The following is a 22,290-nucleotide window of genomic DNA, read 5'->3' as shown; positions in this document are numbered from 1 at the left end:
GTGAAGGGGCTGCGAGTGTGAGCGTTGACGAGCAGTCGGACCGGACAAGATCCAGAAGGTTCTGCAGAACCAAACAGTTTGTTTCTAAAAGGAAATCTCCATCATTTGAACAAAGACACCCTCTCTATCAAAATGACTGAGTGAGCAACATTAAACAAACTGATGGCACTTTATAGAGGATACTAGGGGACTTAAGTAGTAGGTGGAAGCTGGGCTAAATGATTACAAATACCAGCAGTTTTCCCCAAATATTCGTTCAGAAATGAAGTTGGAGAAAATGTATCTTGGAAAACAAAATCTAGTTGAGCATGCAGTAGATGTGAAAGCATAATCATGACAAAGTAAATTATTTTCTCTATAGGATTTATGCACATGCAGTGCACCAAATTACAATATTCATTGGACTTTCTTGAGACAATTGGGCTATGAGCCTTTCTAAAGCCACATGGCTAAACAATGTGTAGAGAGCTTCATAATCTATCTATCGATCTATCTATCTATCTATCTATCTATCTATCGATCGATCGATCTATCTATCTATCTATCTATCTATCTATATATATATCCATCTATCTATCTATCTATCTATCTATCTATCTATCTATCTATCTATCATCTATCTATCCATCTATCTATCTATCTATCTATCTACAGTGTATATCTATCTATATATATCCAGGGCCGATTATAGCTATGGGCAGAGGTGGGCAATGCCCACCCAGACATGAGTCTTGCCCACCCAATCAAAAGTTAGCAATAGTAGCAGTAGCAATTCTAGCTTCTGATTGGGTGGGCACTGAGCTTCAGCCCGCTTCCAAAGTCCTCTTGACTCATGTATTGAGAACGAGAAACACAGAGCTGTGACAGACTTGACTGTCGCCCTCCGCTGCCCAGACTGAGCGCAAATTATGCTCGAGCAAAATCACCGGCGCTACCTGCGCCGAGGGGGTCGCCGCAGCTGGGCGTCCTATCGGCGCAGCTCGGCATAGGCCGCCGTCTAGCGCCGTCAACCCTTTGTTGTGAGGAATGAGCTTGTGTAACGTGCTTGTCCCTCATCTAGCAAAGCGTTCTGCAGGCTCACCGGAATGAGTTTTGAAATGTAGGGACAATAAAATGTTCCCCCACCGACATGATTGCAAGTTCTTGGTAAACGACATGATAACGTTTTGGACGTGTTTTGGACAAGTTACGTTCGAGTATGCACAGTCTCGCTGTCGCCGCACGGCGGCGGCAAGGCTCCAAGTCGTGGCTGCGCAAAACCATGCCGGGCGCGCAAGTCAATCTGCTTTCAAAGTAGTTTTCTTTGTCACTTTTCAGTTTGAGTTTGAATAAGACTAAACGTCTTGGAAATATAGCAATAGTTTTGTAATAGTTAGTTTGTACATAGTTTGCGAATAGTTTTGACAATAATAATGTAAACATTGGCCTGTCACCTGAGTGAAAGTTCCTACTTACAGTTTGGTGACCCAAAACAGAATGGTGACTCCTACTGGAACAATTGGTGTCCCCAATTACACTTACTGTAACTCTGGAAATGGCTTCTACACCTTGCTTCAAATCATTCTTTATCAATTAGAATATAATGAAGGGAGCTGGAAGGTGGGTGCTGAGGGTGCTGGTGGCAAGAGATGGGATTTTTGAAATTGTTGGATTTGGCTGTCTTGTGTTTATAACAGCAACAAAATGCATTAAAAAACAGTTTGTGCTTCCCAGCTCTAATCTTATTTAATACGCTCTCTCTTCAAAAGTGTTTGATTTTCATCATAATCTGGTTTTCCATAATAATAATAATAAGTTCAGTGTTTATGCCCGTGTTGCTGTCTGTTGTAGTGTAAAACAACTAAAGCGAGAGCAGGTGCTTACATGAAAGTGAGTGAGAAAAGGAGAAGATACTGAATAATGACATCACAACAGTATAATCCTAATGTTAATTTAAAATTAAATATTCTTGGATGAAAGTCCCAAAAACGTACAATTTTCTTCGCCGCTGCCCTTGCAGGCAGCACCGAGAGTCCATTCCTTACAGCACCCCCTACCTAAAAGTACTTCCAGCGCCACTGAATATAAGTAAGGGTTAATGCCCGACGACGTGTACATTATCACTTTTTAAGGGACGACGCTGAAGCGAGAACCGCACCGAGGCACAGCTGAGGACCGGTTGCTTCAGTGAAGTCCCTTAAAAAGTGATAATGTACACCTCGAAGGGCATTAACCCGCTTATACCATGGTCACGACTCACTTGCCAACAAAACAAGACCAGTCATTTATATTTCCATGTGTAATAAATAAAGCTATGTAAATGGCTGTTTAAATGGCTGTTATCCATAAGTCAAAGTCTTCCGCGAAATAAAATAGTCCCTCCCACCTTCCTGGCAACAGGGAACCAGGCAGCGCCTCCGTTTTAAAGCCGACACAAACATTAACTTTATCACAGGAATGCGGGTGTTTTGCGCTCTACATTAAATGAAGACATTACCGTTTGCCGTTTGGGCGCTTGCTTTATTTTGTATGTTACATACGTATTGGGCTTGCGCTACATTTGGAGGCATAAATAACAAAGTACATCACAAAGGGTCCATTTTGCTGTAACTTCATAGCCCTGCTTAATCCAGGACCTTACTTCTTGTAACTTTTGTGAGGTAAAAAACGGGTCCATTGGAGTGAATGGAGATGTCGGAACTCTCCATTATAGATCGCTCTGCTCGCAATGAAGATTCTGTCAGGAGGGAAATCTCCGAAACAAAAATCTAAATTGTAAATAAGAGTTATTTTTGATAAACTGAGCACACAGGGGTGATTTAAATACTTACTTTGACCGACTCATTTTTTTTCTCAACTTACAAAAGTGCCATATTAACCCTTAACGGGGGTATAGAGCTCAAACAGCTCTCTTGATACCACTGTTGAAACTATGGTGCATTGATATGAATGGTGAACAGACCATTTGACTGAACTAGTTTACTAGGTGTACATTATCACTTTTTAATGTACACCCTGCAGCCAATCAGAATCGAGTATTCACCCAGACCATGGTATAATGCAATTGAATCCCCATCCCCAAACCCACAACCTCTGGCAACCTACCGCCAAAGTTGCCCCCTACCAGCCCCCCCTAATGTAGCAGGCTAGATACGGGCCTGCAAGTCAAGTTTATTTGTATAGCCCTAATTCACAAGCATGTCTCAGATGACTTCACAGAAAATATGTCTAGCTAAATCTAGCTGACACAACAGTAGCAATTAAAGTAGTAATAATAACAAGATTGAACAATCATATGATAGAGAAAGGCAGAGAGAAAGGGAGAAAAGGGGGATGGAATGTGAAGGAGGAGAGAACAGGGAAGGGAGGCGATGGGGAGGGGACATGGGAATGTGAGGGAGGGGAGAGCAGGGAAAGGGAGGAGGTGGGGAGGGAGCAGGGGGGGAGAGCGGGGGGAATGTGGGGGAGGAGAGAGCAGGAAAAAAGGAGGAGTGCATCTCTTGGCCAAGATCTATGTTAATACATAATTTAAGACGACTTCTGACTCTTGGCTCCATCTTTTGATCACAAGTGGTTTTCTTCAAGTGGTTTGCTGTTTACCTTTTGACTGTACATTTCTATTCTATAACACTATCTATCTATCTATCTATCTTGTGTCAAATTTCTGATCTAAAATTGAATTATAAAAATTAATAAAATTAATTAATTATTTTAATTAATTAATTAAATTAAATTGCACATTGAAAAAATAAAAATAAATCAATGTATGCAAACAGCAAAGCAAAGTTTATCATTAAAAAGCTTTTCATTTGCTGAAAAATCTATAATATTGGGGCTGTATACATGTATTGCAATTTACAATGTATACTGCAATTGCAATTTTCAGCAAAGAATAATCACAATATGATTGTCAGTATCGTGCAGCTCTATCTAATATTTCTATCCTTTTCATGTTGGCCTTTATTTGAGAGGTGAAAGTGGAGAGAGACAGGGAACAATGGGAAATAGAACAATGGGAAACAGAACAATGGGAGAGACAGGAGATGACCTGTCACCATTGGCATCAATTTGGCATGGCATACCTTGGCTTCTAGCCAAATTTGAGAGAGACAGGGAGAGAGAGAGGGAAGGAGAGAGGAGAGAGCGAGTTTGGGGAAGAGAGAAAAGAGAGGGGGAGAGAGAGATGTTCATAGCATGCAGATCAAGCTCCTTAACGAGCAATGTTTTTTCCTGCCATTGTGAAAACCAGACTGATACCCGAAGTGCGCATTAAGGACATAGGCTACATGTAAGCTGTAGACACTTACCTGTATGTGATTAATTCTGCCTGAACAGATCTCCTTATATATTCTACCAATTATGTTGTTTGTTTAGCACATTTGAGATGGTCTTTCTAGCAATTGACTAATGGTTTAAATCCAGGGGCGGCTGATGCGTTTTTGTCGAGGGGGGCTATAACCAAAAATTGGGCTGCAGTGATATGGTTGAAATCAATATCATGATAATAATAAGGATTTTTCTCGATATCAATACTGTTTTTCATGATAATGTAGATTATTTAGGATGCTATAATTAAACTCAGTTTATGGAAATAAATCCTTAAACAACAAAGGATTCTCTGACAGGGATAATTTCCATAGTGTAAGGGCTAATGTCCACCAGCTCCGGAACAGATGCGGTGCGGCTCCGGTACGGCTGTGAACAGACCCACATTCATGTAATCTGGCACATGCGGGATGTGACAAAAATAGAACAGGCTATACTAGCTTATTGTTTTTACTGCTGTTGGTCATGTTTAGCAAAAAGTAGCCTTCATTAATGTAACTGATTTCTGTAGGCTAAACATGAATATTTTTAGAGGTTAGAGCAGGGGTGGCCAAACTTTTTTGGTTGTGGGCCGCATACAGAAAAATATAAAGAGTCGCGGGCCAAACAATATTAAGCGCGGCAGTTTTCAAGGGGGGGGGGGGGGGGGGGGGGGGGGGGGTAATACACCAGAAAACCCTTGTGCCATAAAAAAAAAATCCACCTAAATAAATATATGACACAGTTTATTGATGTGCTCACCTATTACAATGGGTATTTCTGTATGTTTTCAAATATTTTCCTGTGCCAACAGGTAAGACAAAGATAATGTCACCAACATTCAGTATTAAACATGTAAAAAGCAAAAAAAAAAAAGACAAAAACATTTATAGACCAGGTCAGGGTACTCAAGTAACTGATTTTCAATGGTTTTACATGGAAAAAACGAAATAGGAAAAAAATTGGGAAAGGGGCAAAACGAGCTCGCCAGGGGGGACAAGAGAGAGGGAGAGGAGGATCGGGTTTTACAGAATGTACTGCATGTCATATAACTGAATTGCATAGAAACAACTCACCAAAATTGACTATTGCACAACTGATTTCACCCCCGAAAAAATGGACATAGTAGAGGCTTGTGTTGTCAAGATCCATTTATGCGGCTGCGCGCTCACAACAGAGAATTGTGTTCATACTGTACATACGCCCCATCCGGGTGATGTCTGGATATCTTCAGGAGTTCAATGCATGTCTGAAAAGGTCTCAAGACTCTACCTAAGCTCTAGCGTTACCCCCATTTTCGGACCGAACCATCTCACCTAAAATGGCCACCACCTCGTCGTCCTGGATGACCTCTAAGGAGCCGGACACCACGAAGCAGAGGCTGTCCACACTCTCCCCAGCGTGGTAGAGCAGGTCTCCGGGGGCGCTGTGCACCGTCTGGAACTCCATGGCCAGCGCACGCAGGCACCCGTCACTCGCCAGCCTGAAGGCAGGGTGCTCTTTGAACACCTTCCTGTTCAGGTGGACGCAGATGTCTGCACGCATGTCCTTAGGACAGATCTGCAGCACCTGCACACGAGATGAGACCAGACATCAGGAACCTCAGGGAACTTTTCAGATTACTTTAGACTCTTTTAAAGCGAATACCAGTATTGGTCCAAATATAAGACGACCCTGATTATAAGACAATCCTCCTTTTTCAATACCCTTCTTCAGGGCCGGTTCCAGAACAAGATGACTAGGGATGCATCCTAGATAGGAAGGGGTGCATGTTATTTTACTAAAAATAATGCATTTTACCATCATTTCAAGTAGAATGATAGCACCCAAGCAAGAATATTTCAAGTGTTTCAAGTGCTTTACTGAAATATTTGGACCATATAATGATAATACAATTATCTCAACCTTAAAAGGTTACATATAGGTGCCAAAAAGCCATAAATTCACATCAAAGAACAAAGAAAAACAACAAATATAATTCAAGTTTAAACAGTAAGTGTGCAGCTGCAGCATTTATTTATTTATTTTTTACTTTTCAACTGAGCATGCAGACAATTAAAATAAGGGTGCAATGCATGCTTTTGCACCCCCGTAGAACCGGGCCTGCCCTTCTTTCTTTCTTTCTTTCTTTCTTTCTTTCTTTCTTTCTTTCTTTCTTTCTTTCTTTCTTTCTTTTTCTGGGGGGAAGGGGGCGTAGGGAGGGCTCTTTTGGAGGCCAAATCTTTGCTTGATAGAGAAAATCATTTTATTTGCAAATAATCACTTTGAATAACAAGGTAAGCTGTTTTTAAATTTCTCTATGAAATAAAATCATATTTTCAATATATTTTAGATGAAATTGCCACATTTACAGGTGAAAAATGAAAAGTTAGGATTATGCAAATGTTTCTGTGGTTACCACCAGAGCCGTGTAAGAAGAGTTGTGACATCTCCATTCATTCCAATGGACCAGTTTTTTTACTCTCAAGAGTTCCAGGAAGTAAGGTCCTGGATTAAGCAGCACTGTTGAGTTGCAGCAAAATGGACAGTTTGGGTTGTACTTTGGAAGTTTTTTTTTCTTGAATCAAATTGTACATTATCAGCTTTATTTTAGCATGCAAAAGTAGCGCGAGACCCATTCCTGGCTGTTCATTGGCTAATGAGTCTCGCATTTTGGTCTCCGCTGATGCCTCTCTCTCTCTAGAGGACACTAGTTACCACGCAAGACGCCGCCGCCCCATTTTCAGATGTATTTCCAGGAAGAAGAAGAAAATCTTATATTTAGACAAATACGGTATCTAGCATTTAAACAGCAGTTAAAGTATACTTTAAAGAGGTTGGAGAGAGTAGAAGCTCATGGTACCACCGACATGTTTCCATCAACAGCCACTAAGAGCCGGATAAGACTGTCAGCTACTACATGTACTGTAAGTCTACTTTACTACAGTTCAAATACAGTACTCTTTACGGTATACTCTCACCGGGCACTTTATTAGGAAAACCATACTAATACTGGGTAGGTATCAGCTAGCTCAGTGTCAACCGGCTACCAAAGTGCCATCCTCCTGGTTGGATGTGCTGCATTCTGAGAAACTTTTCTGCTCACCACAGGTGTAAAGAGGTTATCTGAATTGCTGTCCACTTTCTGTCAGCTCCAACCAGGATGCCCATTCTCCTCCACAGAGCCACCGCCACTGGATTATTTTTGTTTCCATTAGGTGTCGACTCTAGAGGCTGTTGTGCATGAAAATCCAGGAGATCAGCAGTTTCAGAAATACTCAAAGCACCAACTGTCTGTCTGGCACCAACAGCCGGTCAAAGTCACTGATCACATTTGAACATTAGCTGAAGTTGCTGACCTGTATCTGCAATGTGCATGGTCTTATGCATTACATACACTGCTGCCACGTGATTGGCTGACTGGATTTGTATGAATAAGCAGGTGATCAGGTGTTCCTAAGTGCTCGGTGAGTGTATACTGTTACTTGAAGCATAGATGTGATCACTTCATCAGATCACTTAAAGCAGCTACGAGCAACTTTTTCGATTGTTATTAAACAGTATAATTACAATATTGATGCATCACATCTTACCTATAATAGTAGCTGAGACCAAAGCCGTGTGAATCCGAGATTGCTCCCTTAGATATGTGTCTGTCTAAATTCGCGTCAACAGGGGGCTCTCTCTCTCTCTCTCTTACCGCCGGACCGGCTAAACCCGGAAGTGAAACGCGGAAGTGAAACCTGGAAGTGAAACGCAGCTGCCTGCCTACCCCGTTCGCGCTGCCTAGCAACGCAGCATAAACAATGTGAACGCCACACATACTCTCGCGAACATCTCTCGTTATATTCTAACAGGTTTTTTGGAAGTTATTTTGTGGTTATGGCCGAAGTGGCTGCTGCAAACCGTTTCATTTCACTTCCTGATCTTCGCTGGCCACAGACAGACTAACACTGGCCGATTCACTCGGGGTTCAAGCGAGACTACTCTGCGTTGGTCTCGTCTGCTATTAGAGGTAAGATGTGATGCATTGATATTAAATTTATACTGTTTAATAACAATCGAAAAAGTTGCTCGTAGCTGCTTTAAGAGAGGCCACTGGCCACTTGTCCTTCTCAGTAAGCTGTTAGTGGTACAGTGGTCGGTAATGTTAGCGGTACCTAGTCTGGACTGTTTTTATTTAACCAGATCAGTCCCGTTGAGATACTGATAGGACTTATTTTTCAAGGGAAGCCTTGAAAACAAAGACCAAGGCATAAACATGCAAGGCAAAGGCAATTACAACGTTCATAAAAACAAACAAAAAACATGTGCAAGTATGAAAGGAATCTGCTTCATTTCTGATTAGATTTTTGAAAGTTCCAAGTGGAACAAGTTCCTTCAGTTTGAGGTTGCTCTGAAGTGGGTTCCAGGCTGTAGGTGCAGCATACATGAAAGCATGTTTGCCAAGATCATGTGTGGGACAGTTAGCTGGTAGTAATCGGTTGAGTGTTAACAGTCATTACTGTGGGCTCTAGAAATATAACCACAGAGGTACGATGGAATTCAATCAAGGATGGATTTATAGATATAATCTTACCAATGGGTAAGCCTACGTGCAGCCAGAGAGGGCCACTCAACCCTGGTATATAGGGTGCAGTGCAGTTACCGGTTAGTGGTACCTGGTCAGTAGTGTTGGCAATAGCATTAGCAGTACCTTGTCAGTGTCGATGCCTCTGGACATAGACCAGGTGGACACAATGTAGTCCATGACTCGTTCGCTCAGGCCCTTGGGTACTTGGTAGAGTTTGAGGAAGTCTCGGACGCTGTTGAGCATCTCATGGTAGCGGTTGGTGTTGGCGTACATCTGCTGGAAAATGGTGGTGACGTTACCAAAGATGGTGGCGTACAGCAGAGCTGCAAACAAGGAGGAAAGAAATGTCTATAGTTTTCTATTAACAAGATAGCACATATTAAGGTGTAGAGCCTTTTTTTATGCACACATATGAATTATAAATGCAAATGTATCCAGTCCCAACATACCTTCTGTTTATTAATTACTATTTAAACCAGACACCATGGTGGTCAGATGTGTCTTGCAGAGAGCATGTTTCAAGACGAATGGCTGCTCGACTCCCACATATACGCGTTATTATGGATCCCACTGCATTTCTTGGATAGTAGACTGGCTCTACTCTGCCTCTGATTGGATAGTACTCATAGTGGGATCCAGAGTCATTGAAAAGAGAGACGCACCAACGGAGGTCTAAAATGCTTGATTGTCATGACTCACGTACAGTAGCTTCAGATACTTCCAGGTCGATGCTAGAATGGATCGGCTGGGGGGACATGAGGAGTGATGATTGGTTGGGTTTAGGGGTTGGGTTTAGATATGGGGAGTGATGCTGGAGTTAGGGTCAGGGGCGGGGTTAGGCCCCTCCGCCGATCCATTCTACGGATCACAAACGTCCGGCTCCGCATGAATGGAGATGACGCAACTCTTACCATCTCAATGACTCTGGTGTGGGATCCATAATAACGCCCTATCGACAGATTAGCGGTTAACCTCTGGAAGCCACAGCTCAGCTTATCAATAACAGCGCACTCCTGACTCAGCGTTATTCCCTCAGAACGCATCGGCAGAAGGGACACGAATCACACGTCAATACCGGCCTGTCCTCCATCATCTCTTTGAAGAGATGACCCAGCAACTCTCTGTGGAGTTGACTGTGAGCAGCGGTCGTCATCATGATGACAGAGGAGAGGACAGAGAGGGTGCGTGACCTTCCTGAAGGTCGCTCCAGCACCTCAGGACCTGCTAATCCAGAAGCAGAGCCAGATCTGTAGTTTCACAACCGAGAAGCTGGAGACATCCCGAGAAGATACAAACGGGGTCTGAATGAGCCTGTTTGATGGTTGTTTTGTTGTATTTTCTCAAGAAAATTATTTTATCATTTGATGTTCCATGTATTCCTCAAAACTGTTACAAATATTATTTTAACTTTTGTACATTTTTATCATTACTGCCCCAAGTTTCCCTCATTTGTTTTAATGAAAAACACTATGAGCAAACGTCTGCAGTGTGTCACATGGACAGATTGTTTAGTTCATTGGATCTGTTAACATGTCTGTGCAAAGTTTCACGTGTTTGGATGTGTTGCCATGTCTGGGCTGTCGCTGAGCCTCTGTGGTCCTAGTCTTTGCAGGCCCTAGTCGTTGCAGTGTGTCTGTGGCCCTAGTCTTTGCAGGCCCTAGTCGTTGCAGTGTGTCTGTGGCCCTAGTCTTTGCAGGCCCTAGTCATTGCAGTGTGTCTGTGGCCCTAGTCGTTGCAGTGTGTCTGTGGCCCTAGGCTTTGCAGGCCCTAGTCTTTGCAGGCCCTAGTCGTTGCAGTGTGTCTGTGGCCCTAGTCGTTGCAGGCCCTAGTAGTTGCAGTGTGTCTGTGGCCGTAGTCGTTGCAGGCCCTAGTCGTTGCAGTGTGTCTGTGGCCCTAGTCTTTGCAGGCCCTAGTCGTTGCAGTGTGTCTGTGGCCCTAGTCGTTGCAGGCCCTAGTCTTTGCAGGCCCTAGTCGTTGCAGTCTCGCACAGTTGGCATTTGTACCATGCCTCGCTGGTTCGCCCTAGAGGTTGCGCCCTGTATAAACTACAACTAATACTCAAACTAATAAAAAAACTGAACTGAAACGAGCAAACTCACTCTGGAAACGAATTGAAGCTAAACTGAATTGAACATCAAAATAAAAAACGAAATAAAAACTATAGTAAGTGATACAGGCTGACACCTGCTGTAATGCCACACAGCCTGTTTGAGCTCAGCCTCCTAATTAGATTCTCCACTGCAGTCTGAGCCCGGCGCCACTGCTCAGCCTGTGGTTTGGCTCTAACGTCAGGACGACTGTTTCCCTCATCATTAAGATCTCTTCTATTTCGTCTAGGGATGCATGATAGTCGATTTCTTTTTTTGCTGATATCTGATATGCCAATATTGATTGATTGCATGACTCATTCCAATGGGTCGATTGTCGATGCCGATATATGCGCACATTTTCCCCCCACCTAATTTCACATTATTACTGTATGCCTACTCTTATGATGATGGCCCACTGGTAGATGCAGACATAAATACAATTATTTTGAAACTGTAGACATTCACTGGACAAAATAAGAAAACTATTTCAAATTAGGTTATGTAAAACATGCCATATATTTTTTTTGTATGTCAAATTTTCTTTCAAACAAAATTGTAAGAGTCATTCATTCATGCATTTAGTCAATCATTGAGCATTTAGGCAGAATGAAAGTGTAATTTTATTGGCATATCATATCAGCAGAAATGTTTTTCGCCAATGCCGATATTTCATTTTAAAGCCTTTATCGGCCGATACCGATGACGTGGCGATATCACCGGGACTCCCTGATTTGGTCATATTGTTGTCTTGCTCCAACAGTCGCCTACCCTGTCTCTCATTTATGATTATTAAATGCAACACATCCCCTGTAGTAGAGCTATTTTAGAAAGCAAACATCCCAACTGGCTGTAAGTGACTGTGTGTCATGTTACATAATTGCCTCTGATTAGATTTGTATTGGTTTTTAGTAGTAACTTAATAATTAATAACTCGCTCTGAAAGCAGAATATAGTAAAAAATAATGGCAAACAGACAACTAGTACCCTACAACTATTAGAACTATTTAGAATTAGAATTGTATTGCACAAATTGTATTTTTTGCTAGCTCTCGCGGGCCACATACAATTAGGTGCCGGTCTGGATTTGGCCCCCGGGCCTTGAGTTTGACACGTGTCATAGAGCAAGCTATCAGAACCATGGACAGCGCTCTGACACCTGGTAACAGACAGTCAAAGTATTTAAGCAGCACCTGAGAGGGAGCTGTCTCTTTCAATGTAGCTCTGAAATGACTGCTGACTTTAACATGTTAAATGTTGAGAAATGTTGATTTTATGTAATAAGCATATCATTTTGTGACATTGCTACTGACTATTTTACAAAAAAAAATATATATATATTGCAAATGGCACCAATTTAGATCTAATGTGTGTTCTTATTTGAACACGGGCGTATTTCGGGGGTGCATGGCAATTTGAGTCATTTGCAAGGCCACGTTCTCTGCCCAGTACGTTGATGGAGAGCCTGCTCTGTAAAGGGGCCCCTCTACCCCAGGGGGTCGAGATACACCATCAGCATGTGTGTGTGTGTGTGTGTGTGTGTGTGTGTTTGTGTGTGTGTGTGTGTAGCCGCTTTCACACACAGATCACGCAAAATTAAAGTTCAGAAGGCCCGCAAAGCCGGCAGCCTCGCCACAGAAATTGCTTTCACACACAGCCAAGCAGCACCGCCACATTCCCGTCTTGGGGTGTGCTTTCAGGTGACAGCCACCACTCCCGGATTGAAAGGCGAGCGAAGGCATTTCCACCCACCTCCTCCTAGCCCAAATGAATATTTTCATAGGTTAGTGTAGCCTAGGCTACTGTATGATGAACAAATTCCTTCAACAACCAAACATTGCCGGTTTATGCTAGCCAACGACATGCAGCTGCGGTCGTTAAGGATCAAACTGATAAAACACGAAAGTGTTGTCCACATGCAGCATGGTAACAAGGCTTTCAATATTCATCTGATCGACTTTATGGATCACAGATGCACCATCATGTAGCCTATTAGGTAGGCTACAAGGCTAATTCTTATATTCCATAAATGCACATGACTACTATAACGTTGGTAGTTTTTGTAAGGGAATGCACAACTGGCTAGCTAGACGGATTGCAGTTCTGGAGCTGGTTTCCAGAGGGAATATCCTCAGACCAACTCGCCGCAGACAGCTATAGTCCTCGGAAGCTTATTATTATATCCGTTAATTTTACCTACTAATGTCAACATCATTTGAGCATAAAGCCTAACCTACTTACTAGGCACGGAGCATTCCTCCTGGCCGCCTTTTTTTACTTTCACTTATGCCTTTCTTGCTGCATGAGGTGATTTCCCCTGTATTTATTTTTATGAATGAGCTGACCATTCGCACCGTTCCGTGTTGCCGCTCTTACGTTTTCAGGTGGAGGCGGGTTGCAGGGTAACCCGGCACTGTGACTAGTTCCACTGGCGGAAGGAAAGGCGTGTGTGTGTGTGTGTGTGTGTGTGTGTGTGTGTGTGTGTGTGTGTGTGTGTGCGTGCGTGCGTGTGTGGCTGGCAGCATGTGTGTGTTGGGTTGTCGTGTGACAATAAAGACGGGTTTGTCCGTCCGCCTTTGATCTTTGATCTACCCACCTCACTGATTTGTACAGGTGATCTGAAAATAGGTGGGTAAACTGCCTTACTTGCGTTGACACCGCTGGTTTTCACCCAACAGAGATGAGATCCAGTAACATACAGTACAGTAAGGTAAGGTATGGTAGAGTCAGTTAAGAAGGTGTGTTATGGTCAAATGGAGCGGGGGTGGGGGAAGGGGTGGGGGGGGGAGGTGGGGAGTGTTATGTGAATCTAAATTAGAAGCCGGACAGTTTTACCCAGACTGCACTGCACCCCTGCTGCTCACAGAGCGTTACAGGAGCCCCGAAGGGACAAACTGTCAGCTGAGAAACACAACTCTACATTACACCGCAGTGTGAACAGTCACACACACATGCACGCACACACACAAACACACACACACACACACACACACACACACACACACACACACACACACACACACACACACACACACACACAGACACACACATATACACACACACACACACACACACACACACACATACACACACACATTCCAGATCATTCTAATCTGGAAAAACTTTCACCAATCTAATCTCATCATGACATAGGCCACATAGGGATAGGCCATATTTTTCTAGCCAATGCGTTTAGAACATTCTTTTCACTTTGATCTTGCTATAGTGTAGCGTATTTACATGCTTGCAGTATTTAAACTGCAGTGAGATTGGTTTCAGAAGCATAATAATATGGAATATTATATGGATACAGACGGGGATGAAACAGGGAGGGGGGGAGCTCAGAGCGCTTTGGTCGGCTTTTCTGACCGGACTGGATCGCTCCGTGGAATTGGAGCTTAAAAGGGAAGCTTGTGATTTGTTTACTGCACTTCTCCAATGAGCAGGTTGTGCATAATTTTATGCTTAAAAGGCGTGGTTATAATGCTTAAGGCCGCGCTGTAGCCCGACACCAAAATATCGAGTGCGCTGGTCACGCCCTGTAAGTGCAGGAAAGACGATCTCAGACAGTTCTTGGCATTTTCACAATTATTTTCTTTTATTGCCTATAAGTTACAACCTAAGACTTGGGGAAAGGGGAGGTGGAACAATGGATGGATCTCACATGGTGCGCGCTTGGCGCGCGTCTGGTGCCCAGGTATATACCTGGAGTGCACCCCCTGATTGCATCAATTAGATCCCATATATGGTCATAATTTGGGTCATGACGCACAGGTGTGATTTCTTCTCCCTGGCCAGCTCCGCCTGCTGGCACAGACAGATTCAACACTCCGGCCCGATGAACTTAGATCTTCCAGAGTTAATGTTCATCTACTTCCAATGGGTAGAGCAATTGAACTGGTCTTTTCAGAACAAGGCGAGATGGAAGTCGAATGGCACATGACCTGATTTTTCCATCTCTTCCAACGAACGTTTCCTGAATCCGTCCCATTTTCCACATGTGTTTTGGTTGTTTATCTTCATGTATTAATACAACATCTCCAACTTTAATAGGAACAGATTGTTTTGAGTGACTCACGTGATGTGCAGAACGAAGCTCCATTAAATATTCTTTCATCCAACGACGCCAAATTTGATTGGTCAGTCTCTGGCGATATTGCCATCTCTTATTTAGTTGGATTTTGTTGGCTCCATCCAGACTGGAATCACGGACGGGATATGAAGGCAAGGTAGTGAGCCGTTGTCCCGTTAGAAAATGAGCAGGTGTGAGAGGAGAGGGTTCACTGGTGTCTGTGTGGATGTAAGTAAGAGGGCGGGAATTTACCACAGCTTCCACTTCACAGATCAAGGTTTGAACTTCATCAGATTCAAGGCAGGATCTTCCCAGTACCTTCCGTAGGCATGTTTTAACTGATCTGACCAGGCGTTCCCACATGCCCCCCCACCAGGCAGCTCGCTCCACAATATATTTCCATGTGATCCTCTTCTCCACAAACATTTCTTGCATTTCTTTTCCTTTCATCAGATTCCACAAAGATTTTAGATCCTGTTCGGCTCTTTTGAAGGTCCTAGCATTATCAGAATAGATGATGCTGCATACACCACGTCTGGAAATAAATCTTCTGAACGCCAATAAAAATGCGTCAGTAGACAGATCACTCACAAGTTCAAGATGCACCGCTCTGGTTACTGCACAGGTGAATAAGGCTATGTAGACTTTCTTGTGTGGTTTAACATACAACGGTCCTGCGAAGTCCACACCAGTTATTTCAAATGCTTTGGCCTCATTTATACGTTCCCTTGGCAACGGTGCGCAAACTTGTTGTCCGGCCTTGACTCGGGTGCGTTTGCAGATCAAACAAAATCTGACACATCTCTTTGTCATTTGTCTGCCTTTGAGCATCCAATACATTTCTCTGATCTGCGTGAGTGTAGCTTGCAAGCCTGAATGTATTACCTCTTCATGTGCTCTGGCAATCAAGAGTTCGGAAAACCTGTCATTACCAGGTAGGATGTATGGATGTTTCTGAGCGTATGACCAGTCGGTTTCCTGCAGTCTCCCTCCTACGCGTAAAAGTCCATCCTCATCCAGAAACGGTCTCAGAGCAGCGATTTTTGACTGTTTGTCCAATTCTTTTTTTATTTTCAAACTGTTGATTTCCTTTGCGAAATTGTTTCTTTGGCTCAGTTTAATCCAATATCGCTCGGCTTGCTGGATCTCCGCAGTGCACAGACTCATAGTGCGTTTTTCTCCATTCTGTGCGTTATGCGTAAAACGCTGTATCCAGGCCGTTATTCTCAATACTTTACTGAGTCCACTGTACTTCTCCAATTCAAGAATGGGTTCCACAATGCATTCGTGTTCAGTTAGTGCATTCTGAACAACATACTCCTTGATATCCTCATTTTTGATCTTCACTTCACTTGGCAAGCCATAATCAGAGTCTTTCAGCCACTCCGGCCCGTGCCACCAGAGGGCATCCTCCTTCAATACTTGTACACTGGTTCCTCGTGTTCCACGATCAGCTGGGTTCTCCTTTCCAGCACAGTGATTCCAGTGTTCAGGTAAAGTCAAGTCTTGGATTTCACATACTGTTTTCCACGAATGGCTTCCACTGTTTAGAATTGCTCCTAATCCAGTGAAATGTTATCATTGAGTCGGTCCAGAAATGCATCTCACTGTCCTGCATTTTTAGATTTGTCATAATGAATTTTCCAAGTCTAGCTCCAATAAGGGCTCCCATCAACTCCAATCTAGGGAGGGTTAGTTTCTTCAGAGGGGCCACTTTAGTTTTTGAGGCGACTAGACTGGTAGAACATTGTCCATTTTCATTCTCACAGCGCAGATATGCTGCTGCACAGTAGGCCTTTTCGCTGGCATCAGTAAATACATGAATTTCACGTTTATTTACATATTTTGCATTGGCCTTGTTACAGTCTGACAATTCAACATCATAACGACGATTAATTGAAATCATTTTCAGAAGAGGAATTTCTGAGCACCATTGATGGAATTCATCTGCCAGATCAGTAGGAAGTGCTTCGTCCCATTCAAGTCCTCTTTGCCACATTTGTTGGAAAAGGCACTTTACACGTATAGTGAATGGTGATAGAAAGCCAATGGGGTCAAAGATACGGGCAGCAGACTGCAACACTCCTCGTTTGGTGTCTCGTTTGTCCTGTAAATGTTGAGTCAATTCATCTGTTTCAAACACAAATTCATCAGTGCTTGTTTTCCATGTTATTCCCAGAACTTTGAGTGGGTTTTGACCCTTGATTTCCACTGGTTCTGTATCATGCTCAATATTCCATTTATTTTGCAGTTCTTGAGAATTTGTGCTTCATTTGCATAATTCCATGCTTGCACTTGACATCATTTCTTTTGCTTTCTGATACAACTCCATGGCTTCATCAACATTCTGTGCTCCAGCAATAAAATCATCTACATACAAACACTCGTCCAATATTTTGACTTCTTCTGGATATGTTTGTTCATATTGTTTGAGGTGATGCCTGATTGTTGCAGCCAACAGAAAGGGACTGGCAGATGCACCAAATGGTACACGGGTCATTCTCATGATCTTCACCTTCAGATCTCCTGGAGTCACTGGTTTCTCTTTAAGCCATAGGAATCTCAACACATCTCTGTCGTTTTGATTTAAAGATATTTGCAAGAAAGCTTTACTTATGTCTGACATCATTGCAACTCTGTGCTGTCTGAATTTGATCAGAATGCTCAGCAGGTCAGGATTTAAATTTGGTCCTGTCAACAGACAGTCATTCAGAGAATTGCTGTCTTTCTCATGTGAGGAGGCATCAAAAACAATCCGCATTTTTGTAGTTGCTCTGTTTTCTTTAATCACTGGATGATGGGGCAGATAGTATACTGGATTTTCTGTTTCACAGTCGGTTACTTCTTCAATGATGCCCTCTGTGATGTATTCTTGAAACACTTGATTATATTTCTCAAACAGCTGGTCATTGTTCTTAAATCGTCTAGTCAGACTATTTAATCGGTTCATTGCTGTATTGTAATTAGAAGTCAAATTTAAATTGTTATCCTTCCAAGGCAAACAAACTTCATATCTGCCATTGTTGTACTTTACCGATTGTTGGTACTTAAGCAGTGCATCTGCGTCTGAGCTCCGCCCACTTTCCAAATGAATCCCTAGGGACTCCGTTTCCCAGAAGCTGCGTAGTTGATCTGTCAGCATCTGTTCGTCTCCAACACTCAGGTGAAAGACTCCAACATCCAGAGGTTCGGGTTCGGTGGTGACGCTCATCACAGGTATAGACACTGCACCTTGAATCAGCCATCCAAATTTACTCTCCACAGCCACAAGTCCACTGTCAAGTCTCTCTGTGCGTCCTGAGACTATGTTCCAATATTGATCTCCTCCGATCAAAATTCCAAGACCCTCTGTTTCCATGCCTCTTACTGGCGTGTCGGCAACTTGCAGGCCTTTATTTTCAAGGGATCTTCTTATTTTTTCATCTGCTATTTGCATGTTTGCAGAACACACTGTCGGAGTTTCAAGTAATTCTACATCCACTGCTTCATTTGTTTTCAGATTTCTCAGGCGCACTTTAACCTTTTTCGCAATTACTCTTTTGGAGGTTACAGAGCCAAATGTGTGTAGTCTTATTGTTTCTGTCCCCACTACGGGTAGATTTAATATAGCAGAAATATCCTCTCGAATAAAACTGCGCTGACTCCCACCATCGAGCAAGCATCTGGCGAGTTGTCGTTGTCTAGGCGCATCTATCCAAACAGTAGCAGTTTGTAACAATACAGTGTTGCCTTCAGCATTGCATGGAGAAACTGAGACTACAGTATCTGTGGGATCTGATTCATTATTTTTATCATTTGGAACACGTTTTGTTTGATGCACACAGACTGTTTTATAATGTCTTTTGCCACATAGATCACACACAATACTGTGCGCTCTGCAATTACGCGCGATGTGTCTGGGCCCAAGACATGAAAAACATCTACCAAAACGTTTCAGTTTTTCTCTTCTGATATCCACAGTAAACTCTGTGCATTCTCGGGACTTATGATCATGTCTTCCACAGAACAGACAGTCATTTTCTTCATTTGGACTCCATGTATGAAATGTCGCAGCTGAAGCTGTGGTGCCATATGATCGTCTCATTCTGCGCTCCTTCTCGCGCTCCCGATCATGGCGCACATTCCTTTCCTCATGTTGGAAACTGTCTTTTCTTTGAGTCAGATTAGCTGTCCTCTCTCTGCTTTCCACATCCAATTTCAGAAAGTCCATCAGTTCCTTTGCTTTGAGCTCTTGGTCAGCTTCCTTTCGGGTGAAAGCAAGAGCAACTTCTTCTGGAATCATTTTGAGCAATATGGGACACAATAGGCTACCATATGCATCGGATACAACTCCCAGCGCATCCAGGCTGCGCACCTGCACTTCACAGTCGTCATACAAATTACGCAAAGCCGCCACATCATTTGCCCTCTTCACTGGAGTCAAATTTAATAATTTATTCATGTGGGCATTTATCACCAAATCTTTGCGGCCAAATCGACTTGTTAACATTTGAATTGCAGAATCATAATTATCATCGGACAAAGCAAAGCCTGCTACCGTACTGGCAGCTGTGCCATGTAGGAATGACTTCAAGTAATTAAACTTGTCTGATTTTGTTAAACTGTCGTTCTTGTGTATGGCCGTGTCATATTGACTCCAGAATCCTTGCCATTCACTTATTTCTCCAGAAAACTTCTGTATGACAAGTTTGGCAAGTTTGACTGTGTGACTGTGATTTCTTTGTCTGTTCTGCCGGTCTGAACCAGCGCTTGAATTTCCATCTGAGCCTGTGCGCGTTGCTTGTTTAATCCTTGTTTTCCGTGTACATATACCATCCATATATTCCAGAGCAGTGTTTATTTCATCTTCCAATTCCTCCACATCAGTCTCTGCTTCAATGTCTCTGTCATATTCAGTGAGACTTTGTTCCTTGCTTAACAACAGTTCCATATATTCTTCCAATACATCAAGGTCCGGTTCCCTCTTCGTTAGTTCCCCATCAATCTTATTTAAAAGTCTGGTTGTAGCTGCTCTTACCACCCCTCGTATTCTTTTCATTCTGGGAATGTCCGTCATGGTGGTTCCTTTGTCTTTCCTCGCAGCTTCAGTCATGAATCGTCTGTTTCATTCTCTTGGTTTCTTCCGGCTTTCGGCACCAGTTTGTAAGTGCAGGAAAGACGATCTCAGACAGTTCTTGGCATTTTCACAATTATTTTCTTTTATTGCCTATAAGTTACAACCTAAGACTTGGGGAAAGGGGAGGTGGAACAATGGATGGATCTCACATGGTGCGCGCTTGGCGCGCGTCTGGTGCCCAGGTATATACCTGGAGTGCACCCCCTGATTGCATCAATTAGATCCCATATATGGTCATAATTTGGGTCATGACGCACAGGTGTGATTTCTTCTCCCTGGCCAGCTCCGCCTGCTGGCACAGACAGATTCAACACGCCCACTAATCTGCGCTGCGCCTGGCACTAAGCACAGTTTTTAGGCCGTTGCAACGATAGAGGGCAACATCTTCCCAACCATAGAACGTCCGTATCTCCACACCGTGTTACACCACAGAGGGCTGTTTGGGTCAGAACATGTACTTCCACACCATGTTACACCACAGAGGGCTGTTTGGGTCAGAACATGTACTTCCACACCGTGTTACACCACAGAGGGCTGTTTGGGTCAGAACATGTATCTCCCCACCGTGTTACACCACAGAGGGCTGTTTGGGTCAGAACATGTACTTCCACACCGTGTTACACCACAGAGGGCTGTTTGGGTCAGAACATGTATCTCCACCGTGTTACACCACAGAGGGCTGTTTGGGTCAGAACATGTATCTCCACCGTGTTACACCACAGAGGGCTGTTTGGGTCAGAACATGTACTTCCACACCGTGTTACACCACAGAGGGCTGTTTGGGTCAGAACATGTATCTCCACCGTGTTACACCACAGAGGGCTGTTTGGGTCAGAACATGTATCTCCCCACCGTGTTACACCACAGAGGGCTGTTTGGGTCAGAACATGTATCTCCACCGTGTTACACCACAGAGGGCTGTTTGGGTCAGAACATGCTGCTGTGGTCGAGGTTGCTCTCTGTTTCTCCAAACTGGGAGCCTGCCGACTGCAATCTACTGTATTGTAGGTAACTGACTATTGTTAAGTACCTTATACCAGTGCTTCCCAACCTGGGGGTGGGGACCCCCACAAGGGGTCAATGGATTAATCAAAGGGGTCATTCATGACACGATAGGACATGATATGGATGCAGAAAAAAAGGGGGTGGATAACGCACAAAATTGTTTCTACCTACTTATACTCCCATCACTTATATAGCCTCAGACTGATGACATCACTGATGACGTCATCACTGATGACATCACATAATTAGCTAATTAGGGCAATCATCCAATTAAAAAATCTGAATCTGAAAAAAAATGTGAATCTAAATTAGAAGCTGGATAGTTTTACCCAGACTGCACTGCACCCCTGGTGCTCACAGAGCGTTACAGGAGCCCCGAAGGGACAAACTGTGAGCTGAGAAACACAACTCTGCATTACACCGCAGTGTGAACAGTCACACACACACATGCACACACACACACACACACACACACACACACACACACACACACACACACACACACACACACACACACACACACACACACACACTGCAACACAGTTGGGCAGCCACAGTACTGCTGTGAGAGGGGTCAGCAGCCGCCTAAAAGGAAGGCTCTACATCTTCCCAACCATAGAACGTCCGTATCTCCACACCGTGTTACACCACAGAGGGCTGTTTGGGTCAGAACATGTATCTCATGTATCTAGATAGATAGATAGATAGATAGATAGATAGATAGATAGATAGATAGATATATAGATAGATAGATAGATAGATAGATAGATATTCTTCACTATTTTCTAACATTTTGTGGACAAAAACTAATAATTGGTAACTTAAGTGGTAGCCCAGGTAAACTTTGACACGTAAACTGGGCTGGCCGCACTGTGACCCACAAACAGGAAACCTGCCTCGGCTCAGTGCAGGGAGCCGCGCTGAGAAATGTTTTTATGAAATGTTGCCGTGAACGAATTCCACACATCAAGAGCATCCAGAGTATTGACATTAAACTCAGATATAAACGTTTGTTTGTAACATTTGGCTAATTTCTGGCTAATTAATAGTGATTTCCTTCGCAGCCCTTGGTTTGGAGTGTGGGTCCTGAAAATATGTTTGGAGATGTCACTCCCCCTTCACCCTAGGTCTGATGCAAAAAATAATCAGGACAACCCTCCTGTGAACAAGCAAA

General features: G+C 43.3%; 1 protein-coding gene across 1 annotated transcript in view; it reads right to left on the bottom strand.

The window, feature by feature from the left end:
- The window catches only part of kcnh1b (potassium voltage-gated channel, subfamily H (eag-related), member 1b), a gene marked incomplete at its 3' end in the record, with an annotated part of 135,200 nt that overhangs the window by 73,849 nt on the left and 39,061 nt on the right, over positions 1–22,290 (bottom strand). Inside the window, exons 9-10 of the mRNA XM_083635184.1 lie at positions 8,960–9,159; positions 5,601–5,853 (exon numbers count right to left, since the gene is read on the bottom strand). Coding sequence (XP_083491310.1) covers positions 5,601–5,853; positions 8,960–9,159 — 453 coding nt within the window. The remainder of the gene's footprint in view (positions 1–5,600; positions 5,854–8,959; positions 9,160–22,290) is intronic.

This window comes from Poromitra crassiceps (assembly GCF_964638095.1).
Source record: "Poromitra crassiceps genome assembly, chromosome: 4".
NCBI lineage: Eukaryota > Metazoa > Chordata > Actinopteri > Beryciformes > Melamphaidae > Poromitra > Poromitra crassiceps.
This window is presented reverse-complemented; position numbering and strand designations above follow the sequence as displayed.